The following is a 21,442-nucleotide window of genomic DNA, read 5'->3' as shown; positions in this document are numbered from 1 at the left end:
CCACACGAAGAAGCAATTCAGTACTTATTTTAGTAATGTGACTATTCAACTCTTGAAGTTGCATATCAATGGCTACACAGAAAGCTTCAACATGATAATGATACAAATTTGTGATTGATTGAGCTTTTCGCTTTTTCATCCTCGAATCATAAACATGTCATCCATTCAAAAACTTCAATATCACGACTATTGTAGAAATTAGAAACTGCATTCAACAATGAACCCCAACCAGACTCTCTTTATCTTGCAATCTTACTTTACAAATTTTGACCAAATTCATTACATTCACAATATCTTAATTTTTTTTTCTTTGTAATGCTTGAGACAGGTTATTGTGATTCCCAAATATTTTTCATGAAATGTATATGGAAAACAAAGTCAAATGATAGGATTGAACTCATTAATATCTTCGCTTCATATTTTTGTTCTAAATTTGATCAAACTTTGCACAATTGTCTCGAGTACATCAGCTACTGAAGAGAACATTATAATAAAACTTGTTAAAGTGTTGTAATCTGATCTTCATCGAGAACCTCCTGGTCGTTTAACCATTGTATCTTGATTTAGTCCTCAACCACTTGATATTTCACCATTATAAGACTAAAAAATTGTTGTGCTATATTTCTCTCATAGAATATCTCAACGTTTTGTTGATGTCCCAATAAGATTCACCCCATTTATAACAATAAAAAAAAGATCCGCAATTACTACATGATTTTAACACAGTAGCTATAAGAGCTAATTAGAGTTGATGAGAGAAACAATGAATGTAAAAAGCACATTCATTTTCTTTCAAAATAAGTGCTTTCAATCCATTGAATTCACCTTGCATATTACTTGCTTCGTCATATCCTCATCCTCGCAAACTAGTAATGCTTAACCCATGTCGAGAAAAGAAATCATCAATTGCTATCTTAAGTGATAGAGCACTTGTACTATTAACAGTTCAATAAAATTATCTTCATTCTTCGAATCATTGTCTCATCATGTCCACAGTATGCAAGCCCTTGTCTTAATAAAACTCGAATACAATCAGTTGATGCACCTAATCGAGTTTGATACTCAACTCGTACTTGATCAGACATCCTATTCATAAAAGTCTCAATATGTTGCTTTTGTTTCAAGAGAACCTCACATTTACTCCAAGCTTGACTGTGTGCACTATTGGAACCACCAACATGTGTTTGCAATTTTTCTTTTTTCTTCCAATTTAAAAATCCTACCTACAAAACAGTCACCTCGTGATTCTTTACACATCTGGTTTGAAAAAGTAGGAACATAAACAAAATCCATCATCATTTGAAATGTTGTATTCTAACCAATTTGAATATTCCTTAAACCACAATAGATTAAGTCGTCTTGGCTTTACTCTAAATCTCTTGAATGAAAAAATATGGTCTCGAGGTTGACAAGGACCTTTTTGTAAATATGCTCTACAAACTTGATCTTAAATATATAATTCTAAACAGAATTTTAGTTCTTAGACAAAGATCTGCACGTAATTCTCCTAAATTGATTTTTGTATACGATCTATGAGAATCTATCTCTATTATTGTTTTTCTTTTAAAATATCTCTCCATATTGAATTAGAGTTAACTCTATAAAAGTATTCACAATAAAAAATATTAAAATTTATTACATAGATCTAAAAGTATCAGAACAAAAAAGTCTAAGAAGATTTTGAAATTTACTTATCGATGATATGATACGAATGACAAATAAATTGTTTTGTAGCTTTTAACTCTAATACTAATATATATATTATGTAAATATGAAATTAAGTAAAAGAGAAAAAAAAGTAAATATTACGAATTCAATAGAATGTTGTTGAAAACTGAGAATGAAAACTTCTCTAGATTTTGAAGGAAAAAACATCTACATAAGATAGAGAAACTGCACTATTTTTATGAATTTTTCTGTAACTAGCGACGTTGTATTGCATTTGCAACCTAAAACATAGGTTATATTTTTATTTATTTTATTTCATAATTAGAATATAATAAACTTTATTTCAAGCAGTGGCGCAATAAGACCTGCGTAGACAGACACAAGATAATTTATTTTTAAAACATCGAGATTTTGTTTCTAAATTAAATTCCCCTTCAAAACAACTCTTTCTTTTATTGAGTTTTTATATGCAAAATTTGTCTTTTCATATTACGTCTAGAAGTTGTACGCTTCTATTTGATAAATTTAATCTTTTATTTTTAATGCATTGGGAAGTTTCGTTAACTAGTTTGAGGGTGATCCTATGATTTATATAGGTGAGAGTAGTCAGATCGTCAACTCAATAAATTTATCATTTTGGAGATTCCGAGGCATTTACTAATAAATATCATTAACTATTACTTAAAAGTTTATATTAAAAATACAAAACCGATAACTTGAAAAGAGGTACGTGCCCCTTGGCCCTTACGTAAATCTGCCACTGACCTCTAGACAGCAATGAAAATGACTTTTAATGAATAATATACGACAATGAACAGATACTAGAAAGAGACGTATGTTTTTTCTATTCATATTAGCTTTTGGGACGTTTTATTTATGGATCAAAATATTACTAATAAATTCAACTTAATATGTATACAATTAACTGATTTATAAATCTGTGTAGTGTGTGTGTATATATATATATATATATATATATAATTACAACGTACTAAAAAATAAATGAAAGCCTAAAATAACAATTCATGAATCTCATCCTATTCCCACATTTCCATTACCACGTACCAAAAATCCCTTTTAATTATCATGACTGATGACACACTTATCAACATTGACTAAAATCATCGGGTCTAAACAGTCCAAATAACCATTTTTAAGAGGTGAAAATAACCATTTAGATGCTTATATGATGTATCTTGAAGGGTGTTATAGTATCCTAAAAAATTGTTTATTTTAAATTTTGAATGAATAATGTGAATTAGAACTTTTGAAATACCCAATTGTTAAAGGTGGCTTTATATGAAAGGACATGTTTGTACAAACCCATCTCAATTGTTGGATCATGATATTTCACATCTACAATCAATTGCCCATATGCAAATAGACACCACTTCTCAACTCAAATAGTTGTTTTCCATTTGCATCAACCAATTCATGTGACCCAATAAGTTTGAAGGACAAACTATAAATTTATATTTTTAAAAAAATAATAAGAGCAAAACAATGAAATAAATGAAAATTATTAAAACTTTTCAAATACCCAACCATGAGGTGTCGTCACATAAAAAGGTTGTGCGCATACAAACACATTGTGACGTTTCACATATACAATCGAGATTGCACTCGTAGCAAACATACACATTAACCTGAACGGTCACATCCTTAGACATTCGAAAGGTAAAATAGGCAATATAGTAAGAAATAAATAACAAAATAACTAAAAAATTTCTCTTTATAGATATAGATTTAAATATATGTATATAATTTTTTTAAGAAAAACCACTTGTGTCCTCATTTCATTGGCACTCTCAAGCTCAGTTTTTGAGTTCTTAAACAACATTCGGTTATAGCCTAACAGGAAACAGACATTGTTTTGACTAATGAAGAATTAAATAAAGTTAATCTCTATATTTTCTTTAACAGGCATGAGTTCGATCTCCCCACCTTACATATTCTCAAACAGACATTTGAATCTCCTTTTCCCATTTTGGATCCCAGCCACATTGACATTTTTTCTATTTGCAATGTGCCTATTTTGATTTCTAATAAAAATTGTCTAACCAATTCTTATTTATGGATCTCTCTTTACATTCTATTGAAAAACTCTTTAGACTTTGAAAGTTATAAACAAAGTCAATAAATTCACCTGTAAAATCATTCTAAAGACGGAACATTAACTCTCAACCTATGGTAACTAACCAGAACAGCAAATATGGAAACAAGTGAACTACTACTAAACGGATGGCTAAAAGCTAGAGCTGGTACATGAGGAACGTTCTAAACACCCTAAGTTTTAGGTCTAACATATCAAAAGCTTCACAAAAATTTTTGAAGAGAGAATAAACCACTCTACTCAATAATCAATATGTGCAGTCAAAATTAATTCATAATATCAATATCTATACCAAAATCCACTTACCTCACCAGTCCAGACTTCACAGGAGAAAAAATTTGTTTCTCCGATGAGCAGGAACAAGCCTGAATGACAAAGGGCATTTGCAATTACTCTTCGAACTAAATTGCACGAACAGTGTGTGAAAAATAACCATTAAGACCTTTTAAATGCAGTCCCCGGTGATGAATGATCGTGCTATTGCTAGAAAGAGAATGATTGAAGAATGCACAGATTTCAGGACTTCCAAGTTTCAAGACTCCAAGATGTGCACGCGGAAGTTTTGTACTTTGAAAAAATGGACAATGCCTTCTTGTCTTTCAATCCTCTTGCTGCACAACGTCTCATTAGAAATGAACTTCAACAATTAATCCATGGATTCAACTTGGCGGCACTGTGCAAAGAAGACCACGACCCGGATTATGCTCCAAAGGATACATGGTTGTGCCACTCACATATTTTTTATGGTCAGCGGCAGGCTTGCGCAGGCTTGAAATTGATATAGGCTTGCTTCTGCTTTGCTTTTTTATGATAGAACATGGAGCCAACGGGTCTCTAGAACCTGCTCCAACCTTCCTATACATTTAAGGATAAGCACCAAGAGTTCAGAAAAATCAAATACATCGATCAAGTGAACAAACATATGAGTTTAGGAATTATTTAGTTTGTTAGTAAAGCAAATACGATAGAACACCAAAATATTTGCAGCATAGTTGATAATTGCTAAAGAGTTGCGGATCCAGCATGGGAATCCTGCAATCATTAATGCACGTTTTGTGTTGAAATTCTAGACTAAGAATATAGACTAGCACACAGCATAAATTTGTATGCCCAGGCACCAAAAATTCATTTATGAACATGAGCATCGACATAATTTAAAAAAGGTATGACTGAGATGGAGGGTATAGAAGCAACTAATTAAAGGAGGTAGACCCACAAATACATTGAATAGCTGATACGCAGAGTCTTACCATGCTGTACAGATTCATCAAATGAGAATGAAATGGCATTCAACATTCATAGAATGATTCGTAGTTTAGTAGAAACAAATACATCACCCACGAAGTTCTTTTTTTTTTCTTTGGTGGGGTGGGGTGAGGAGTGCAGATGTTGATAATGATCAATGATTCAACTACCTCAATCGTTTCTCAGATGCAACTCTAGCAACATTAATCATCTTTTGGCTTGGTACCCACTTCACCACCCGGCTAGGGTTAGGTCGCATTGGAGAATGGATTTTGACAAGCTACACAGTTTATAAAGTACAATTACTTCCCAACTAATCAAGCATAGATGAAAAGTTAAAGGTTAATACATAACTTGTCATAATAATTAACAATTTAACAAGAAAATGAATATCCACCAAGCAAGGATTAAAATATCAATGTCGATATCAATATGATATATCAACAGATATATCGAAAAAATATAAATTATAACGGCTATTTTTGTAAGTCAATTTTTTTTTTTTTAAAAAAGTATTTAGATTAATAGTTAAGTTGTTTTTACCCCTAACTAAGTTAAGAATATTGTTATTAGTATTTCTTTTCATATTAGACTAAATAGATGTCTCTTTTATGTTTTATATGAGCATTTCATTTGTAAAAGATATTGAAGATGTCAATTAATCTCCAAATATCAATATCGAACCCTTCGATTTATGGATATATCAACATGTCGACGAATATTTTAATTCTTACCACTTGGTGCATGTCTTCAATCCTTGAGGATAGATATTCGTTGATAAAATATCAAGTAATTTCCATTTATCAATTTTGAATTCTCTTCAAATTTCGTCAGATCGTAATACAGAAGATTCGATTCACAAAACTTAACTCATTTAATAAAATCAACAATGAAATTTCAATGACAGATTTAACACTTGGATATTCTAATATTTTCTCATTTTAACTTTTGGCAAGGTTTATAATCTATAATCAAAGCTTTGATACTTCAAAAATTTAGTTTAGTTTTGCCACCTACAGAAGGGAACTTCTCCGTTGCACATTGCACTAAGTATATAAAGCACATAAATTTCAGTACATGACATAAATATTAGCAGACTTACGCCCAAACATTCCATCATCTGGTAATATGCCCTACCATGCAGAGGTGTATGACCTTGCCGAGATTCTGAAAAATATCTTGTCCTGAGAACATTCAGTTTCATTCATCAATTAAGAATAATTTTTATCTCAGATCTTAAGAAATTAATTGTAACACCAAATCTCATACCATTCTTTATAACCAGGATCAACAGTAAAGCCATACATATCCACGGAATCACATATAGAGAGAGCAAACTCAAGAGCCTTGAGCCCAGTTCCTTTTGCAGCAGAACCAAATGAAGCACCAAGCATGAGATAAACAGGATTTTTTATTGGAACCTCCTGCACAAAGTATGAGGAAAACAATAAGTAGGGTGGAAAGCATCAACTAAATAAGATATTTGATGGTGAAATTTTAAGTGCAAAGCAAATTCAACATTCAAGAAGTTAGGAATAAAGTTTTAAGTAGAAATGGTATGTAAAACATGATCTATCATTAGTCGTATGACATCTAACTCTGTATTTGACAAGCAAGAAAATTAATGAATACATTAAAAATATATTAATTTCAATGCAATAGCCATTTACACACAAGTTGGCCTAAACACTCACTATAAACGTGTGCAAATTAACCTGAAGGGGAAAAAAAAGGAGCAGAGTGAGATGAATTCATAATGCTTCATATTCAAGGGTAATGAAGGCTCTTCTTCTGAGCTCCTGAATTTATTGATTCACATTCTTTTTTTAATGGAAACAACTGATTTCATTGGAAAAAAAAAATGAATGAGTACAAGAATATACAAAAAATCAAGCCCACAAAAATCCCACTAAGAAAAGGGAGTCCAACAAAGTAAAACGTTACCTAAAGAGTAATTACAAAAAACTTTACAAAAAGAATTACAATTTAGGCAAATGAAAGAATTCGTTGATTCACATTCTAGAGGATCTTCTATTACACTCGGTGTCAGGATTGAAAAATCCTACCAGCATTTTTCCTCCTCTCTCTTTCTAGTTTCAACCCAAAAAGAATGAATGAAAATTTCCTCTTTTAGTTTGTTAGAAGGATATGGAATTGTCCTTAGTCTCATTTGGTTTAATATTCCCTTATTCTCCCTTCAAGACATGAAAATCGGTGAGTAAAAGGGAAACAAAATCTCCATAGAAGGAACTATTAGAAAAAAAAAAAAAAAAAAAAAAAAAAAGCCATTTATTTTTTGCTTGAACTTGGTTGATGGAAAAAAGGAACTAAAGAAACTTCAAGGTAACAAATCACGGAGTTTGGTCCAAACCAGTATCAATTCTAGAAAGCTACAAAGCACAGAAATTAAAATCATGTATTTTTATTAAAGGTAGTTAAAAGAGAAGCCACTATAAACAGTAAGGGAACCTTAATCATCTTGTTCATGATGTCATGAATTGTTGTTTTGATCAACAAAACCTCCCTTCTTGTTTCTGCAGAATATGCAATTCGTACTTAGTATACATATAAATTCTAATATTATGTCATTAGTAAAACAAATAACAAGTGAAAAGATATTGATACCATCTAACTCCACAACTTTATCCAGAGCTTTTGCAGATCCTCTATTAAGAAGACGAAAGGTGCTTTTTTTACCCACATGGTCTGTATAGTTCTGTGAAAATCAGAATGTCAAACATATTAAGTAAATTGTTTTTCTATGAATAACTGAGCTTTTATTGAAAAGAATAAAGGAATGCATGCCATACGAAAAGAGAGTCCACAAAAGGAAAAAAAACAAACGAACTATAAGAGCCTTCAATAAAGTAAAATAAGACAGGGGGACCAAGCATCGCTTGGAAACCTCTCAAGCCCTCTAAAAATTCTATTGTTCCTCCTATCTCAAAGCCTCAACAAGATGGCACCCCACAAGATAGCACCCACAAGATAGCACATACTCCACTTAAAACTTTTCTCTCTCACAAAAAGAAGGATGAAGAAAGAACTCCTCTAGCATCTCTCTACTGTCCCTTTGCCGAGCCTAGCTAAGATCGAACTCCTCAAAGACACAACTCCAAACTACATAAGCAAAATCACAACTCCAAAATATACAATTAAGATCCTCAACTATCCTCCTACAAAGAATGCAACACCCAAGGCCCAATCACATTGGGCACCTTCCTCGACACTTTATCTAAGGAGTTAACTCTTCCATAGAGGACCTGCCAAAAAGAAAACTTAACCTTCTTGGAAATTTGTACCTTCTCCAACGAGGCGAAGACAAATATCACTCAAAGGAGGGGGGTTAACTAGACAAAGAAAGAAGTAATTACAAGAGAACCAGCAGACGAACTGGGATCCCAACAACTAGCATCCCTTCTCCCTGAAGAACAGTGAATTTCATGCAGTAAAGAAAGAAGGTCGACAATACCCAGTGTTTCTACAAAGAATGCAACACCAAGGCCCGGTCAAATTGGGCACCTTCCTCGACACTTTATCTAAGGAGTTAACTCTTCCACAGAGGACCTGCCAAACAAACAGCTTACCTCTTGGAAATTTTCACCTTCTCCAACGAGGCAAAGACAAATATCACTCAAAGGGGAGGGTTTAACTAGACAAAGAAAGAAGTAATTGCAAGAAAAACCGGCAGAAACTGGGATCCCATCAACTAACATCCCTTCTCCTTGAAGAACAATGAAGTTCACACGGTAAAGAAAGAAGGTCGAAAATATCCAGTATTTCTCTATTAGACAAAGAATGTGGAACCCCAAAAGAGGAGGAGGGATCTTAGGCTGAGACAGAACGTTAGCCAATGAACAATTCCTTGTTGAGGATAAATGGTGTAAACGAGGAAATGCAAGACAAAGGGGGGATTAAGAAAAATTATTAAAAGGAGTGGAGCATCTAAAATGATTAGAAGAAGCGGAACCTGGATAGGAGCCCCATTTTCCCTGATAACAACATCAAAACCATCTATCTCCTCCCCAAATTTGGTTTTCAAGAGATCTCCAGAATTTCCCACAACGGCACAACGACCATACTGTTTTGGTACATATGGTGGTGTTTCAGGAAGTACTAGGGAAAGTTTCTCCATGCACAAAGTTCTATTCTCGCAACGATTACTGCAAAAGGAAAAAAAAGGTCATAGTGAGCCTGGCTACGGGAAACTTTCCATGGTCTTCTGATAAGAATGTTCATTCTGGAGCTCAAAACGCAGCAACGTCAACGTGTACTTTGTGAATTCATGTGCACTTTGCAGTAAACTATACCGCTACAAAAGGAGTTCTTTCCTTATGATTATTAGAAACGGAATTTCTAAAAACCTAATATGAAGTCCAAAACTAAGAAAACGTATGTTCAAACTAGGTTGTTTTTTGCAGTAGAATACAAGTCTTCAGCAAGTGATTGGTGTTAAACAATATATTATTAATCATTTCAAGGAGAAATTTTTGGTGTCTATAGACCCATATATATCATCAATCATTTCAAGGATAAACTTTTGTAACTGTAACTACTTACAGAAGTACTCCCTTGTTTATCCTACGCCAAGCATACTCTTCCCATCCATTTGGCAAGCTATCAATGTACTCCCTGGTCAATATGGTGGTACTGTTCCGCACCTAAGCAGTCAACTCATTAAATAATAATTAATTTACAAACATGCATATGAACACTTATAAGAGAAATAATAAAAGGAGACCTCATTTAATTTCAAGGTGCATCTTTTGAGATAAAAGTAGACATTAGAATGGGTGATGTTCGATTACTCCTAAAAAACGATGCATAAAATCTTTTATCAGACATGGAAAGCAGCTTACCTGTTCCCATATAGCCACAGCTTCGCAGAGATTAAATTCATATGATAAACCTTCAAGATCACCAGTTTTAGGGTCTTTCTGTCCACATGTAAATTTTGAAGATCTAAGTACTAGTTTGCGTATTAGCTAAATTTGGCTCATAAGAACACAGTCTGGCAGGACTTAATCGAACTTCGTCTACTCAACAAATATATGAACAGTCTGTCAGAATGACCAAGAGAACCTACCCATTTGGGAATGGTATCTTGAGGAAACCTCATTGTAACTAGGCAATAATCTTGACCACCTTCAGCTTGTAAACCTAATCCATTCGCACTCTGCAACAAGATTGAACAATTAACATGCAACTACAAAAGAGATTGAAGTTTTTGTTTTAAATGAGCAAAATGTTAAACTACTTTGCACTGGATCGAGATAAACACACAATCATCTATGTCATATAAAACAAAGTAACATCCCAAATTAACTAAATGGTCTTAATCATCCCATTCGAAAAGCTCTTCCTATACAGAGAATGTGAAGTCACAAGCTTATGCCTCACATTACCCACAAGGAAAAACTTTTATCAACATGTTCTTTCCAGTTCGGAAATAGCAAATATTCAAAACAATTGGTTTTCAGAACTCACCACACATTTCTGGAAATTGCTCTGAAGAGATTGCAGAGCTTCAAAATCCTCGTCGGAGAGTTGATAATTCCCATCTATTAATACATAAAAGCACAAGTAGATGATCATAAACATACAACGAATGCAAATGAAAAGGAATTAAACAGAAACATAAAGGTTCTTACATAGGTTAGAGACACCGTTAATGTAGATGAGTATAGCGGCAAATCCAGAAGCTAAAGCAAGCACAAAAGCGAAATGCAACAGCCTCATCTATGTAGAAACAAGGTTGATCGGATCTGAAAGCTCGATATGTATCAGTCCCTTCACTCAATGGATCTCGACAAGAATCAACCTTGATCTGTAATTTCCTGTATCTTGTTTCCGCACTCACTGGAAAACGGTGCTATTCGAAATTTCAACCAGAAATTTTTCACCCAAAGAGAAAAGGGAAGCCAGTATTTATTTGAATTGAATGCTGTCGTTGAATGTCTCGTTATGAACAAACCCGAATTCCTCTATTATGCGCACATCTTGGCCTTTCATCAATTTTCATTCTATCGGGTTATTTTTCTTTACCAGCATCTCATTTGCATGGAAAATTGTGAAAAATAATTGAGAAATTTCACCATTCAAAACTAGCTTTTTAAAAATTTATTAAACTAATTTTTCTCAATGCATCTAAATTGAGATCAATTACCAAAATTTGTATAAAAAATTAAAGGTCTATTTAATAGAAAATTTAAAAACAGAAATTTAAAAATATTAGATTTAAATAAAAATATAGTTATATTTCTTATTTTCAGATATGTGTTAAATAGAATTTAATAATTGAATTCTAATTTAAATAATTTTAAACTAGTTGTAATTACCTGTTAAATATTAATTGACAATAAATGATTATTAATTTATTTATGAGCATGTTTTATGTTTAAAAAAAATTGTATACTTATTATTTTGTATATATATATTTTTTTAGGAAAATTTGAAATTTTGACCCTATAATTTGGAGTAAGTTAAAATTTAGGTCTTATGGTTTATAATTAGAATTTAGCTTTGTGGTTTGATAAAAGCATCATAATAAATAGTCCCTATGGTATGGATTATTTAAGAGAATTTAAAAAACCATACGGACTATATATGAAGTTATATCGAACTATAAGAACTAAATTTTAAAATCATATGGTATAGTTTTTAACTTTATCCAAATCATAGAGACTAAACTTGGAATTTGACCTAATTTAATTTATAATACATTACATAATATATATTTGAATTTAAAAAAAAAAAAAAAAAGTTAGGTTTATAATATAGCATATTATATTTCTAAATATTTTTAACTTCATTTAATATATTTATGCATTTTAAATTGGGAAATTCTTATAAATAGGAAAAAAAAAAAAAAACTATTTACATGCATAGCAAAGAAAAAGGGGGTAATCGACAAGCAACCTTTCCCTTTTCTGAAATTTTCGAAAATACCCTTTTTACATTTCAATTTCGCGCACTCGCGTAATCGACGATTTCTTCTCTTTCGACTTCGGCGTCTTCTTCTTCCTCGATCGATGACTTCTTCGGTGACTTCTTCTTCTTTGAGTGTGGCAACTTCTTCTTGCCTTCTTCTTCATCATCGTTTTTCTTCTTCATCATCAGCAATTGAGTGAGAGGTATCTCCTCTAGGTTTTCATAATTGTTTTAGGTTTTGGTTATTTAGTTATACTTAGCGATGTTCTTTTTTTTTTTTCTTCTTCTTCTTTAATTGAATTCAACACCTCAAATTCAACTGATAGGTATTTGAAATTTAAGTGATTTCAATTAGAATGTATCAAAATGTGGCTAACTGGATTTCAAATCAGATAGACTGCAATAGAGTTCTATCACTAATAGATTGTGATAGAACTCTATCCCTTTTCCAATGTTTGCTTGATGTGTTTGTATTGTTTTCTAAAGTGAAAGCGTGCCGTGTGATCCAATTTCAATCTGAAATTAAAACTGAAAATACAGAGAAGAACAAGAATTGTACAGGATAATCTTTCATAATTAATAAGCATGCTTAAAGAGGAGAAAAGAAAGAGAATTCTACTCACCCATGAAGAATTCACGTCTTCACGATTTCCTCTCCCGATCTACTGCACGATCATGAACTCGATCCTTTCCCGGTCTCACCAACACGAAAATTCAGCAAACACAAAATGGGCACCACCATGAAGGCTTCCTTGTTATTCTTAGAATGAGAATCGTAATGGAATTGTGGGCTCGCTCTTAATTAATTTTGGGAAAGGAGAAGAGTTTTATGATGAGAAAAAATTTTCAGTCTAAATCACAAAGAGCAAATGTGGTTGATGAAATGAAGAAGACTCTCTCTGTCAAAGTGAGAAGCCTTCTCCATGTATTTTTGGGGTTGAGAGATTAAAGGAAAGAGAGAGGCGGGGATATGAAACTAACTCTCCTTGTCATAATTCATTTAAAATTTTAAAAACAATTTAAATAAAATTAATTTAAATTTTAAGTAACTAACTTTATTATATATAAAAAACCAACCAACCATATGTGATATCATACATAACATACAACATATAGTTTATATTATATCACGTATAATATAATCTATATTTTATTGATCTTCATATTAACTTATAGTATTAATATGATTCACATTGATATTAATTTTAACCTATAGTTTTTAATACTTGAATCATATTCAAATATTTATTTATCTCATAAAATTTTATGTTATGATGTATCATATACATTATATTAATTATATCTTATATAATTAATTCTCATTCAATTAATTTGAACAATTCAAATTAATCCAAAGTTAACTTGATTCTCATTTAATTAAGCTAACTAGGGACTTTATGGACCTATACATTGAAGCTCCAATGATACTTAATTAATTAATTAAACTCTTTAATTAAATTAATCGACTTTCATATAATTTAGCCTAGAAAATATTTTATGTAATTCAACCGGTTGTGTCAACAAGAATCATTTGTTCACCAACAAGGTGTTTCTAATAGAACAATCTATTCACCAACAAGGTGTTTCTAACATTCTACGTTATTCCTACGACTTGGTGCTTGCATATGTCCTCAAACTTAACCCTTGCACCACATTATCTCCTAAAGTGGATAGATTAAGTTATATCTGAAATAGCTTTCAAATATCTTAGGACATACTTGTTGGGTTTTATGTCTTAAAACTCGTGGTTTGTAAACAATAAAACTTATTCTGAAAATTCAATAAGTTGTTATTGAATATATGTATTGCTTATTAGAAATCCAATAAACTTAAAAATCCTTTGACTATTACATGAGTACTAAAACTTTATGTGGAGACATAAAAGTGGGTCCGATTCGAGTAAATAGTTAAAATGATCTATAGTATATGAATAAGGTTAGGTGTCTTATTCTGGTAACACTATTGGATGCGACCTACTCTGTAGTTGTTACAAAGAGTTGCAAAATGCTAAAAACGAAGTGATCCTAATTTGTACATGTTATGACATGAGGAGTGGGGGCGTCTTATGCAAATGAGTTTTGTACAAGATCAGACCAAGAAATCAGTCACTCTTACTTTATAACGATGTTTACTGTTTAAGACTGACTATTTCAAAGCGATGACCTAGGTAACTTGACCTAAATCCTGAGCTAATTATGAACTCCTGTTTGTTTGGGATTATCCTTTGATCTGCATGGGTGAGAGTAGTCCAACAACACTGCTCAATAAGCCTCCCATTTTGAGGATAAGACTGGATGAATAGTTGGGGACATAGTTCTACAAGATGAAATTCACTCCTACCTGATTTAGGGTTAGTAGAGAGGTTGTTCCTTTAAGTGCTGATTCTAGATCTTGAACAAGGGGCCCCATCCTCTCATTCGCCTGAGAGAGACTCGATTTGTTGATTGGGTCACAAATCAATTGTTCATTAGAGCAGTGGGACTTAAGGAATAAGAGGTAATCTCGGGGGTAAAACAGAGATTTGACCCAGCCGTTATTACGAACAACCTGTGAAGGGTTAACTTACTAATCATGGTTATATCGAGTGGACATAATATATCTACAATGAGGAGAGTTCAACTATGGGTTTTAGTGGAGTGACCAATTAGTTAACGAATGGGGTTAATTCGGTCTAATGAGTTTAGCCAATTAATTTCGGATCATTGGAGTCCATGATCTGTAGGTTTGCAATCCCTTTACTAGCTCGTAAATGGGTTAGCTTTAGAGTAGCGTGATAAGATAATTTGAAACGTTCAAATTAGAATTAAAGGAATTAGTAATTATATGAGATATGATTACACGTTTAATTTTAAGAATTAAACGGAATTGGAGAATTAATATTTAAATATGATTTAAATATATGAAGATGGAATTGTGTAAAACTAATTTAATATTTGACATTAAATTAATTAGGCTTATTTAAATTGTTTAAATAATTATTTATTAATTTTATTAAGAAAATTAATTTATGAAATTAATTTTGTAAAATTAATAATATTTTCAATTTTAGAAAATAAATTATTTTTTGAAATCAATTGAAAATTGAAAAAGATTTAAGAAAAATACAAAAATGGAAAGTTGGATTTTTCCATTACATCTTTAAGTTGCTCACACAAAACCCATTTCTTTAAGCTTCAATTACTCCAAGCATGAACTGCATCTCATGCAGCCATCTTCTTTGCATGATCGTCTTCAATATATTGAGAAGATTGGAGTGAATTTGAGGCATGCAATTTGTAGAATGCTGAAAAATTCACGTGAAGAAAGTGTTCTTCAAGTGGGTTGCTGCTGTGAGTTATTCTCCAAATTCCCTTAATTCAAGCTTATTTTGAGTCTCACAACTCAATCTAAAGTTCCAAGAGGATAGTAGGGATGATCTTGAGGTGGTCTACAACAAGATTTAGAGAGATTTTCAGCTGGAAATCAAGCTTTGAAGAAGTTCTACAAAGGTATGACCTGAAATCCACTTGTTTCTGCAAGAGCATGCTTTAGTTTCTGCCAAAATTAATGAATTAGAGTGCGATCCTTGTTGCTTCCACTGCTTGCTGATACAATCCAACAATACTTGACTTATGCAAATTATTACTTCACAAGGAAAAAAATTGTCTTATTATCCAGTATATACCAATTAGGATAAAACATGAATTTCTCTAAATTCACTATAAAATAATGTATTCTATAAAAAATCAAATCTTAAACTATATACAATCATATCTCATTTTTCGTAAGTTTTAATTTTCAAAACTCAATGATCATACCATCGACTTTACCGATTAAACTAACCAATTGTACATTAAAATGTTAATTAAGTCTCATGTAAGATTTACATCCCCTTAACATTTTAGGTGTCTTAGGAAACTTTTCCCATAGATATATAAACTTCATTGTAGAATGGTACATTACCATTCTATTTGAAGTAATTGCATGGAATATTAAACAATTATTTTGTAAACTTAAGATGCATGAGGCAAATTTAACATCATGTCCTAAATATTTGTATGTGAACTTTTAATATATAGAAAAACTTCAAATCAACTATTGAACATTGGTTAAATAGTCAAACTTTCATATTGATTTCCACCTTATTCATAATGAACAAATATGAATATAAATCAGATAAATACACAAGAACATTGTTATTGTTCATAGTTAATGGTTATGATACTATAACAAACCTTATTCTCAAATATCCCAATTGTGAAATTTATTTCTCAAATGAACATCACAATTTTGCAAACCTTTTGCAATCTTTGAAAATTTTCTTGAAATTGTGTAGATGCATTGAACTCCTGTTCATAAAAGAAGTTATTCATTTCAACATATCTCATATGCAACAATGAATTAAGTAATGCATAAATACTTTGTTATAGAAACTAGTTAGAAAATTGACTCATAAACCATTTTCACCCAATAGTTTTAGCGTTGATTTTCACCTAACGCCAAGAGTCTTACTTCGAAGACTTCTATCTCCAAGTACTTCATTTTCAAATCTCCTTTTGTAAATCTGTTCATATCCTTTGAGGTTGCCCTCTCAATGAAAATCTACAAAAAGAAAAAAATTAAACTAACTGAGATTAAGTACACTACTTTATTTCAAATTTATGACTTTAACAAAATTTCTCTTTGTCAACTCTTGTCATCCAGTATGATAGCTTTGACTTCCAATAAATCACAGCGAAGGTTGAGTCATCACATAACTCTCCCACTACTGAAAGGTTTATGAGTTTTCATCTTATCATCTTATATGACAATGAAGACTTCAAGTAAGCCTTTTTAAACGTTGAATTATCTCATAACTCTCCCACTACGATGAAGACTTATCTGTTTGACAATTAGAAATTGATGTTCAAATAAAATAAATGGTTAAAAACACTTGTTAGTTATTACTTGGTTTTACTTGAAACTAATTTGTCAACATAGCTTGACCTATTTATAGGTCTGCAACCTTTTACTTTCCAAATGAATCAGTATTTGTCACACAAATACATCATTTTACTTTGGAATGTTCAAAGGGTCATTTATAAACTCCTCAAGGACTACCTATAATTAGGCATACTTTTGAACATTTATTTCACTAAGGGTTTGTTTTGACATAAGTGTCTCTTTTTAACCAAAACCTAAAATGTCATAAACAAGTTTTACAACACTTTCATAATCCAACATTGTTTTGTAAATATTTTGGAGGAAATAACGTTCAAAACTACAATATCCTTTACATATCCTTAGTGGAGTCAGGCATCAGTGGAATTTTAAAACATTAGGATTATGTTTAAAAAAGTACCTAAAATGTACTAAGTTCAACAAGGCCATATTTCTCCTGTTACAACACAATATCATCCAAATTGTACCTAATATTTGAAGTTGAGATCTCATATCAATTCTATCGATTAGCCTTAGTACAACAAATATCTTGTATTAATCATTATGATCTGATCATAATGTCACAACACGCTTGTCTAAATGACTTAAACTTTAGTCCAATTTCTTTTGAACATTTTAAAGAAAATAAGACTTAAGTTGCATTAGAATAAGATATGTTTATTCATAAATAATCATCAATCATATCAATGACTTATTTACAAAGCCAGACTTATGCTTTCAATTATAGTTCCCTTAATGCACAATCTCTCGAATGAGAAGATATTTCTACTCTATGTGCTTCCCACGTTTGTGGCTCCTAGGCTCTCGAAAATTAGCCACAACACCACTATTATCACAATAAAGGGTGATGGACTTTGACATGTCTAGAACCATTTCCAGATCAGTCAGGAATTTTTTTAGCCACATAGTTTACTTGGTAGCTTCATAAGATGCTACATACTCAACCTCCATAATGGAGTCAACAATGCACCTCTGTTTGGTGCTCCTTCAGATTACAGCCCCTTCATTAGGAGTGAACACTGATCCTGAAGTGGATTTCCTAGAATCCTTATCAGTCTAGAAATCAGAGTCCGTGTATCATATAAGGATCAAATCCTTAGAATCATACACGAGCATATAGTCCTTCGTTCTTCTAAGATACTTGAGGATGATCTTAACGACGGTCCAGTAATCAAATCCTGGATTAGATTGATATCTACTGACTATCCCCACTGCATAGCAGATGTCAGGTCTAGCACATAACATTGCATACATCAAGCTACCGACAGCCGATGCATAGGGGATCCATCTCATTTTCTCAACCGCTTGAGGTGTTTTAGGACATTGTTCCTTAGAATAAATAACTCCATGCCTGAAAGAGAGCAAACCTCTTTTCGAGTTCTATATCGAAAATTTGACAAATATCTTGTCAATGTATGATGTGTGAGACATGACTAGTGTTTTGTTCTTTTGATCCCTAAAGATCTGAATGCGCATAACAAATTGCATCTCTCCCAAATATTTCATTTGGAATTGGGTCGCTAGCCAATCTTTAATTTCAGCTAGTAGACCTACATCATTCGTAATGAGTAGGATATTGTCTACATACAACACAAGAAAAGCTTCTGAACTGTTGATAACTCTCTTATCAACACAAGGCTCATAACATTATGATCAAAGCCATAAGATTTAATCGACGTATCAAATCTTATATTCCAAGATCAAGAAGCTTGTTTCAATCCATAAATAGACCGATTAAACTTACAAACCTTTTTCTCTTGACCTTGGGTTATGAATCCCTCAGGCTGCTCCACATATATGGTCTCCTCAAGATAGACATTCAGAAAAGCAGTCTTGACATCCATTTGCCAAATCTCATAGTCATAATATGAGGTAATAAACAAAAGTATCTGGATAGACTTCAACATGGCAATAGGTGAGAATGTCTCCTCATAGTTGACTCCCTCAACTTTGGTATAACCCTTTGCCACAAGTTTAACCTTAAAAGTTTGCACCTCCCCATCAACACCCCGTTTTCTCTTGTAGATCCATTTGCAATCTATAGGTTTTATCCCATCAAGTTGATATACAAGATCTAAGACCGAATGAAGTATATAAACCCTATTTTGAGATCCATAGCTTTGATCCATTCATCTTTGTCAACATCCTCGCCTTCTTATAAGACAATGGATTCTCAACATCACCGTCAGCTACGATAGCTAGAATTTCTGTTAAACCCATCTAACGAATAGACGAGTTCGCAACCCTCCCACTACGTTAAGGCTCCCTCAACGTTTGAGGTGGATGTGACCTACTAGATGAACCAACTTCAACAACTCTTGTTGAGGTATTAGGCTCTTCAACAACTCTTGTTGAAAGTTCAGTAGTTTCACTGGAAAGTTCATTTAACACTATCTTACTACGAGGCTTATGCTCCCTTATGTGGTTCTCTTCTAAAAATATAACATTTTTCGACGCAAACACTTTATTATCTTTAGGATCATAGAAGTAACCACCTCTCATTCCTTTGGGGTAACCTACATATAGACATAATTTTGAACAAGGTTCTAATTTCTTAGGATTTTTCTCAAGCACGTGTGTTGGGCAATCCCAGATCCTGAAATGACGTAAACTACCTTTACGATCATTCTATAATTCCAAAGGTGTTCCAGTAACATTTTTAGATGGAATGCAGTTAAAAAATGTAAGTTGTAGTCTATACTGCATAACCTTAAAACGAGTCTGGTAAGAAAACACAACTCATCATAAATTGAACCATGTCCAACAGGGCTCGATTTCTCCTTTCTAATACACGATTCTGCTATGGTGTATCAAGTGCTGAGAGTTGGGATACAATTATGGGTTCTATCAAATAGTCTTGAAATTTCAAATCTATATACTCTTCACCTCGATTAGATTGAAATGTTTTAGTTGTTTATTTAATGCATTTTCAACTTCAGCCTTATACTTCTTGAGAGGGCTTCAGACTTATGTCGCATTAAATAAACATACCCATATCTGGAATAATCATTAGTAAAAGTGATGAAATATTCAAACCCTTCTCTTGCCTTAACATTGATCGGACCACAGAGGTCTGAATGTATAATCTCTAAGGGTTCTTTAGCTTTGTGACCTTTTCCAGTAAAAGATCTTTTAGTTATTTTGTCTTTAAGGCATGACTCACATATAAGTAAAGAATTTTATTCTAACTCACTTAGAAGTCCATTCTTAACCAGTCTCTCAATCCTATTGAGATTTATGTGTCCTAATCTAAGGTCCCAAAGATGGGCATTTTCTTTAAGAAAAAATTTCTATGTTGATTTTGTGTTACCACAGTTTTAAACAATTCAGTATTTATGAGAGCTTTAGTTGTTAACAGTCTTAACACATATAGATTATCTTTTAGTTTAGCAGAACAAATATGAATAATTTTTTTTGTAAATAAATACTTTATTTACAGAAAAATATAAAGTATAATTTTGTTCAATAAGACACTTTATAGAAATTAAGTTCCTCTTTAAGTAAGCACTACATATACATTTTCTAACAAAATATAATTTTTCTGTAAAGTAAGCTGGAGTTCTCCCACTGCTCTCGCAAAGACAACATGTCCAGTTCTTACACGCATCGTCATCTCAGCAAGTGCCAGCTGCCACTAGGAATCAATTCCCTGAAATGAAGAATATGTTGGGTTTTATGTCCTAAAACTCGTAGATAGTAAATGTTATTAATTGACCGTCATCAATAAAGAATTATAGATGTTAATTCAATAAATGTTATCATTTGTGTTGTTTGTCTATTTTTATCTTAATAACCCTAAATCAAATAAACTAACATCAAGGCTATCTTATGAGTCTTGAACTATATGAGAAGACATACAGGGATCAATATTCAAGATACAGCCTAAAGGGTCTATAGTATAGGGATAAGGGTAGGTACCTTATCCTAGTAACACTATGGACACGAACCACTTTGTATTGATACAAACGCAACGATCCAATGCATTCGTGTAATTCACATACCACGAAATAGTAACCACTAGATGTAATACCGTTAACTAGTTAGATTCATATTTCAATAGGATGACCTACGCAACTTAGTCTTAATCCTGAGTATATTATGAACTCCTGTTCACGAGGGACTATCTTTTGATTTGTATGGGTGAAGTGGCTAGTTCGCCAATCCAATATGCCTCCCATTTTGGGTAAAAGACCGAGTGAGGAACTGGGAACATAATTATACAAGATGAAATTCACTCCTTCTCGTCTTAAAGGTAAGTAGATAAGTAGTTGGACCATAAACAGGTTGTTCATTAAAGAAGTATTGGCACTTAAGGAGTCAGAGGTAACCCAAGGGTAAAATGGTAATTTGACCCAGTTAGAGTTACGAACACTTGTGAAGGACTAACTTCTTGTTATTGGTCCATATCCATGGACACATGAAATATATCTGTAGTAAACATAGTGCAGTTGTGGGTCTTTAGTGGAGTGTATCCACAATTAATGAATATTGATCAACTTGGTTAATGAGTTTAGCCAATTAATCTCATATCGTTTGAGCTTCTAAACTACAAGTCCACTAGGTTCC

General features: G+C 32.5%; 1 protein-coding gene and 1 long non-coding RNA gene across 11 annotated transcripts; one reads left to right on the top strand and one right to left on the bottom strand.

Annotated features, from left to right (window-relative positions):
* Positions 1–667: 667 nt before the first annotated feature.
* Positions 668–12,934, bottom strand: LOC120083078 (sialyltransferase-like protein 2). 7 transcript variants are annotated; one of them, XR_005483367.1, is made up of 14 exons: positions 10,678–11,257; positions 10,514–10,587; positions 10,113–10,202; positions 9,886–9,963; positions 9,587–9,687; positions 8,997–9,189; positions 7,652–7,742; positions 7,496–7,560; positions 6,296–6,450; positions 6,129–6,210; positions 5,197–5,306; positions 4,224–4,636; positions 4,088–4,146; positions 668–1,223 (listed from the first exon to the last, which is right to left on the bottom strand). XR_005483367.1 is itself a non-coding variant. In XM_039038616.1 (13 exons), exons 2-13 carry the CDS (start codon positions 10,763–10,765, stop codon positions 4,441–4,443), a joined length of 1,323 nt encoding a protein of 440 aa, XP_038894544.1. In that variant the 5' UTR covers positions 10,766–10,885; positions 12,580–12,934; the 3' UTR covers positions 3,897–4,440. The 7 variants fall into 7 exon arrangements, 4 of the variants coding, with proteins under 4 accessions (XP_038894544.1, XP_038894543.1, XP_038894542.1 ...); XR_005483365.1 differs by having other exon boundaries at positions 671–1,223; positions 4,088–4,636; XR_005483366.1 differs by lacking the exon at positions 668–1,223 and having other exon boundaries at positions 3,897–4,146.
* Positions 11,369–20,616, top strand: LOC120083079. 4 transcript variants are annotated; one of them, XR_005483369.1, is made up of 4 exons: positions 11,369–12,159; positions 15,165–15,444; positions 16,640–16,758; positions 20,426–20,616. It is a non-coding gene; the product is annotated as an uncharacterized LOC120083079 (long non-coding RNA). The 4 variants fall into 4 exon arrangements; XR_005483371.1 differs by lacking the exon at positions 20,426–20,616 and having other exon boundaries at positions 15,236–15,444; positions 16,640–16,867; XR_005483370.1 differs by lacking the exon at positions 20,426–20,616 and having other exon boundaries at positions 15,204–15,444; positions 16,640–16,867.
* Positions 20,617–21,442: the final 826 nt, after the last annotated feature.

Source organism: Benincasa hispida, chromosome 8 (assembly GCF_009727055.1).
Source record: "Benincasa hispida cultivar B227 chromosome 8, ASM972705v1, whole genome shotgun sequence".
Taxonomy (NCBI): domain Eukaryota; kingdom Viridiplantae; phylum Streptophyta; class Magnoliopsida; order Cucurbitales; family Cucurbitaceae; genus Benincasa; species Benincasa hispida.
This window is presented reverse-complemented; position numbering and strand designations above follow the sequence as displayed.